General features: G+C 36.8%; 1 protein-coding gene across 1 annotated transcript; it reads right to left on the bottom strand.

Moving 5' to 3' along the window:
* Positions 1–5,073, bottom strand: LOC110446309 (biogenesis of lysosome-related organelles complex 1 subunit 4-like). Its single transcript, XM_021491391.1, has 5 exons — positions 4,897–5,073; positions 3,343–3,414; positions 2,911–3,012; positions 2,165–2,284; positions 1–1,127 (listed from the first exon to the last, which is right to left on the bottom strand). The coding sequence occupies exons 1-5, from the start codon at positions 5,053–5,055 to the stop codon at positions 957–959; spliced, it is 624 nt and encodes a 207-aa protein (XP_021347066.1). The 5' UTR covers positions 5,056–5,073; the 3' UTR covers positions 1–956.
* Between the last annotated feature and the right edge of the window lie 269 nt (positions 5,074–5,342).

Genomic DNA, 5,342 nt, shown 5'->3' with positions numbered 1-5,342 from the left:
TTTCTATCTTACACCTCATTTCATGTGTCGTGACGTCATAATAGCCCAACAATGATGCGACGTCACAAATTTGGAAAACTCTGATGCAGCAATGCGGAAAAGGTGACGTGATGAAATCAAAACCTTTAGAGATATATTTACTGTACATGCTAAATCTTGCCGACGGATTCGTTTTTGTCTAAAAAGCTCAGGGGAAAAATTGATATTTTCAAAATGGTAGCCAGTCCAAATGCATTTTCATGGTTTCTGAACTTATCCTGGTAGGTGTAGTGAGAGAAAAATACTCTTTCTTGCCCATGGTTGTAGAATAGGGAAATTCCACCCTCGCGATTTTCAAATCTGGCAAAACCCTCGGCAAAGCATCGAAAATTTATAAATATGGAGTGGTGTGAATTAACATTCAATGTTACATCTATACAACACATTGAATTCACCATCACAAAAGTCCCTTATTCTTTTATTAAAAACAAAATATACTTCAACTACCAAAAACATAACTGTATTTTAAATATTTTTATTAAGTAATGGATAAAAGTATGATACTGTTGCATTACACCCTTTGATCATGAACAAAATATAGTTCAACTACCTTCAAAAATAATCTTAATATTTTTTATTGGTAATGGATTAAAAGACATGATGCACTACACCCTTTATGATGTCACAACATTGTTCACTGATCTAAGGGCATTTCTCAAAGCTTCATTTAAAGGAAATTGTTTGAGCACTTTTGACCTGAAAAGGATACAGTCAATAAACTCATAGGTTATTAAAGTAGTATTTTAGTATTAATTAAATACATGTATATATTATTATTTGCCAACAGCAACAATTCCCTGGAATGTTACATAACATTTACTATCCTCTGCACCAAACACTCACGCTCTCGGACACAGCACTCATAAGACCAGGGCATAAATTATTCTATATCAACTAAAAACACACACATTCAAATATCAGGAGGCTGTTGATGTTGCAGATGTGATATTTCTTTCTGGTTTAACACCTTCAGTTGTCTCCCCTGGAGTATCCTCTTGTGACGACTGCCTTGGGAAATATTCTTCTGTTTTAAATATTTGTGGAGGGGTGAATGATAGAGTCTGGTTGTCTTTGGTCTGAGAACGCTTCTGTGGAGAAAAATAATTGACAGAGATTCAACAGAAGAACCTTGTAATCCTTTTACAAAAGACAGCACCAAACACAACTTGCATACACTCTTGCTCTCGCACTATGGACATTTAAGGAGAATTTTCGACTTCCCATCCGAGTGGTGCACTTCACAAGTAGTACCTGTATATTTGTGACCGTAAAATTGCGGTCTGGAGTTGGTACACATCTCGGGCGGCAATCGAATAAGGTTCAAGTTATAGTTGCATATATGGATAAATACACAAGACTTGGTAAATAAGCTATGGCATCATTAAGTGAGAAAAGAGTCTCCATTGTTGGAGAAAGGTATTTTGTTTCCCTTTACATTTTGCGATATATTTTTCCACATTTCAATTGTACACTATATCTCTCTCTTTACACTTTCTATAAAACGTGTATCACCTTTCATACGTTGTTTGTAAATATAATATTTAACAATTAGGATAATAAGGTTCTGCACATATTATTTTTTACCTATTTTCCAAAATATAATATCTTGTTTTGTAAAGTTATGTAAACAGAGGTTTTTGAGAATATTCAGTTTTCAAGAAGTAGCCAAAGCCTTGTAGACTTCCTCAAACTAATTGCTATATAAAAATGTATTGGAAATTAATTCCAGATTATTCTACCCAAGAACACTTATGACGTATCTTTGAAACCAGTAAGCTGTAGGATCAATGTTAACTGAGGACATTACCTAGCTTCCAGACCTGATGCATTATTTAAAGTGGTTTTAGTTAATAATATTTTGTTTCTGTGCAAACAGTATATTTTATCTTTAGACATTCAAATATTTCATTAACACATTTTCCCTGGAATTAGGACTGGAAAAACACTTGGCGAATAGACAAGTCCTTTCAAACCCCAAAGGCTTATTCTTGGGAATCAAAACTTACTCTCAAGGATCTGCTCAAAGCCTTGAAGATAGTTAGTAAAGCTACCAGGCAGTATATTGTGTAAAAGTTCTATGTTTTAAGGGGCTTTCCTACAGACTGTACACTACAACAGGACTTACTGGACTAACAAACGAGGACAGCATTTTCTTGAGTCCGCTGAAGGAGCCCATCTCGTCTTCTGCTCTGTTGACACACTCCTCCATCATGGCTGTGTTCTCACGTACCACCGACACAAACGCCTGCAAACCAAACACAAAAGGAATGACACTGCATCATCCTGTCATTTAATAATTAAAACATTTATAAACAAACTTTGAAGGAAATAAGTGAAGCATTCTTCTGATGTGGCCCTAAAGCATGTCCCACTAATGTGTTGTGGCAGGGACAATATTAATAATCATCATCACAGAAAGTTAATCCACTAATGTGTTGTGGCAGGGGACAATATTGATAATCACCATCACAGAAAGTTAATCCACTAATGTGTTGTGGCAGGGGACAATATTGATAATCACCATCACAGAAAGTTAATCCACTAATGTGTTGTGGCAGGGGACAATATTGATAATCACCATCACAGAAAGTTAATCCACTAATGTGTTGTGGCAGGGGACAATATTGATAATCACCATCACAGAAAGTTAATCCACTAATGTGTTGTGGCAGGGGACAATATTGATAATCACCATCACAGAAAGTTAATCCACTAATGTGTTGTGGCAGGGGACAATATTGATAATCACCATCACAGAAAGTTAATCCACTAATGTGTTGTGGCAGGGGACAATATTGATAATCACCATCACAGAAAGTTAATCCCATTAACATTTGGATGCCAATGTATTTTGGCAGCTTAAATACAAACCTCTAGTCTGTCGATCTTGTCAAACATATCCTGGATCTCAGCCTGTTTCCTCTGTATCTTAGGTAGTGTGGACGTTAGACAGAGAGTGGAGTCACTGCGTATCTACAATGTACAAACACCTTAGAAAATGTCTGTAAGACATGAATGCCCCCGTCACCATGTGAAATTAGTTTCAGTGTTTGAGATGTGGGACGGGACAGGGCGGATATGGGCAACATATATGCCCCATTTCATGGTGGGGGCATAAAAAGAGATACCTGTACATGTGTACTTAATTTCATGAATTTCAAAACAAATCACGGATTTTATTTTCATGTCAGTACAAATTCATGATCCAATTTATTAAAAGAAACTCACTGTGACATCCATACCTTTTATTTACAAGGGGAAATATTCTTATAGTTCAAGAAATCATCAATTTTTCTGGCTTACCATATCCACAAGGCTACCAAACTCATCCAATTTGGTCAACATATCTTCAATGGTTTCACCAAATTTGTTTTTCTGTTAATGAAAAAAAAAAGTTAAATTAAAATGTCACGAAATTAGCGAAGTGCGTCTTGGAAAAACAAAGAAATGACTACCATGACAGATCGTGTATGATGTTATCTGAATGATCTGTTTTTATGTATGGCATGCATGCCCAAATATAGTACTAATATCCATACCTGGCCTCCTTTGCCCTGCCCAAATATAGTATTACACTGGCCAGCCCGAATTTCCTCTGGCTACAGTGGAGTTCTGTTTTTAATCGTTCAAAATTTCCCACCTGAGCGAAGGCCATTTTTGTAGGTCATGGGAGTGACTATTATTAACAAGCCATACTGATCTGGACCAAAACGGAGAATAACATTCTTGTTTAGAAGATTTCCAGACCATCTCTTTTTGTTGATTAGTCACTCCTATGACCTACAAAAATGACATCCGCTCAGGTGGGAAATTTTGAAAGATTGTAAACCGAGGACTCTAATTATGAAATTTAGCAGTTGTTGGTGATAATAATAGCGGTCTTGATCAATAAATAATCCAATTATGGATAATTATGTGAGGTTATGATGTGTTGTGGCATAGTTGATTTTTGGTGTCACCACCTCAAAACTCTCCCACACCAACAGTGTCGGAAAATTCCACGTTTTCATAAAGGAGTGCACTCTGGCCCCACACAGGACATCTATAGATCTGTCAAAATGTCTAAGTCTGGTGTCAGGGCAAGACTAAACTTGGGCTATACAACGGCTTTCCATAGGGTCCTGACACCCATATATTAATGACGTCTGACCTATATCAGAAGAGAGGACACCAAAAGTTTCCAACATGGCACTGGCATTCAATTCCCTCGCAACTTATACTTGATCATTTAACAACATTTTAGGCAGAGTTTAGGAGATCAACAGAAATAGTTCATATTAGTATGATATTACAAACCTGTTTATGGATGCAGACCAATTACTCCTATAATATAAGAGGCCGCTCGTCGGCCTTTTTTCTATCGGATATGATTTTGCCGACTGCGACCACACGGTGCCTGTCTAAAGTATCTCGCCGTGTAAACCTCTAACATTGATGGAGTAGCAGACCAGTGTGTTGTCAATTAATTATAAATCGCCCTGGTGTGATTCGAATCGGGCTTGCTACATTACAAGGCATAGGATCGATTAAATACCAGACCGGGCACTGAATATTAGTATTGATACTAACTAGTTACACGTGCACGTCAACATCAGATCATGATCGACATTTTAGCAAAATATTATACTATAAATTTAATGTCAGTTAGATACATCAGTGACACCACAGGCATCTGCATCTGGTATGTAAATATGTTAAATTATAAAACAGTCTGCCCTGTCCTTAGTGTCCTACAAATTAAAGCTAGAATATATTTCCCTATTCCATACGTAAACTATATATATGCAGATGGTGTCAGTGACCGCTTTGAGTTCGCGCGACGGATATTTCAGAGTTGAAAACACAGGTAAAAAATACCTCTTTTGACGCATCAATTTCAAGATAAGTCGAATAATCCTTCGATAAACTTTCCAGCATATCTACAGCCTCCTCTTTCTCCTGGTCTCCTTTTTCAGTTTCCTCATTCTCTTTCATAGTTTCGTCGACGTCCATTTTGTTCGACATGTGACCAATCATCCACGTCTCCACACGAAAGAGCTCCCACCAGGCCTTACTTTCAGTTTCACTTTATCTGAATCATGTACATGCAACAAAGAAGTGTCTATTAGTGTTCAATTTAATAAATAAAAACTCATCTGATGTAAACAGTATTTTTTAGTTCCAATATCTCGTCCGAACTTGCATAACTATATGTATAACATCACATGTATCCTTTGAACAATTTGAAACCAAACTAACCGACAACCAATATTGACAAGCCTGTTCCCAGGTCAAAAAATTGAACCTGAAATTTGGATTTCATG

This window comes from Mizuhopecten yessoensis, unplaced genomic scaffold (genome assembly GCF_002113885.1).
Source record: "Mizuhopecten yessoensis strain PY_sf001 unplaced genomic scaffold, ASM211388v2 scaffold2671, whole genome shotgun sequence".
Taxonomy (NCBI): domain Eukaryota; kingdom Metazoa; phylum Mollusca; class Bivalvia; order Pectinida; family Pectinidae; genus Mizuhopecten; species Mizuhopecten yessoensis.
This window is presented reverse-complemented; position numbering and strand designations above follow the sequence as displayed.

Excerpts from the sequence above, each read along its gene's own strand:
- LOC110446309 (XM_021491391.1), bottom strand. The coding sequence starts at position 5,055 with ATGATTGGTCACATGTCGAACAAAATGGACGTCGACGAAACTATGAAA. Across the intron at positions 3,013-3,342 it reads TTGGTAGCCTTGTGGATATG|ATACGCAGTGACTCCACTCT; the intron begins GTAAGCCAGAAA and ends TGTACATTGTAG. Across the intron at positions 1,128-2,164 it reads TGTCCTCGTTTGTTAGTCCA|AAGCGTTCTCAGACCAAAGA; the intron begins GTAAGTCCTGTT and ends TTTTCTCCACAG.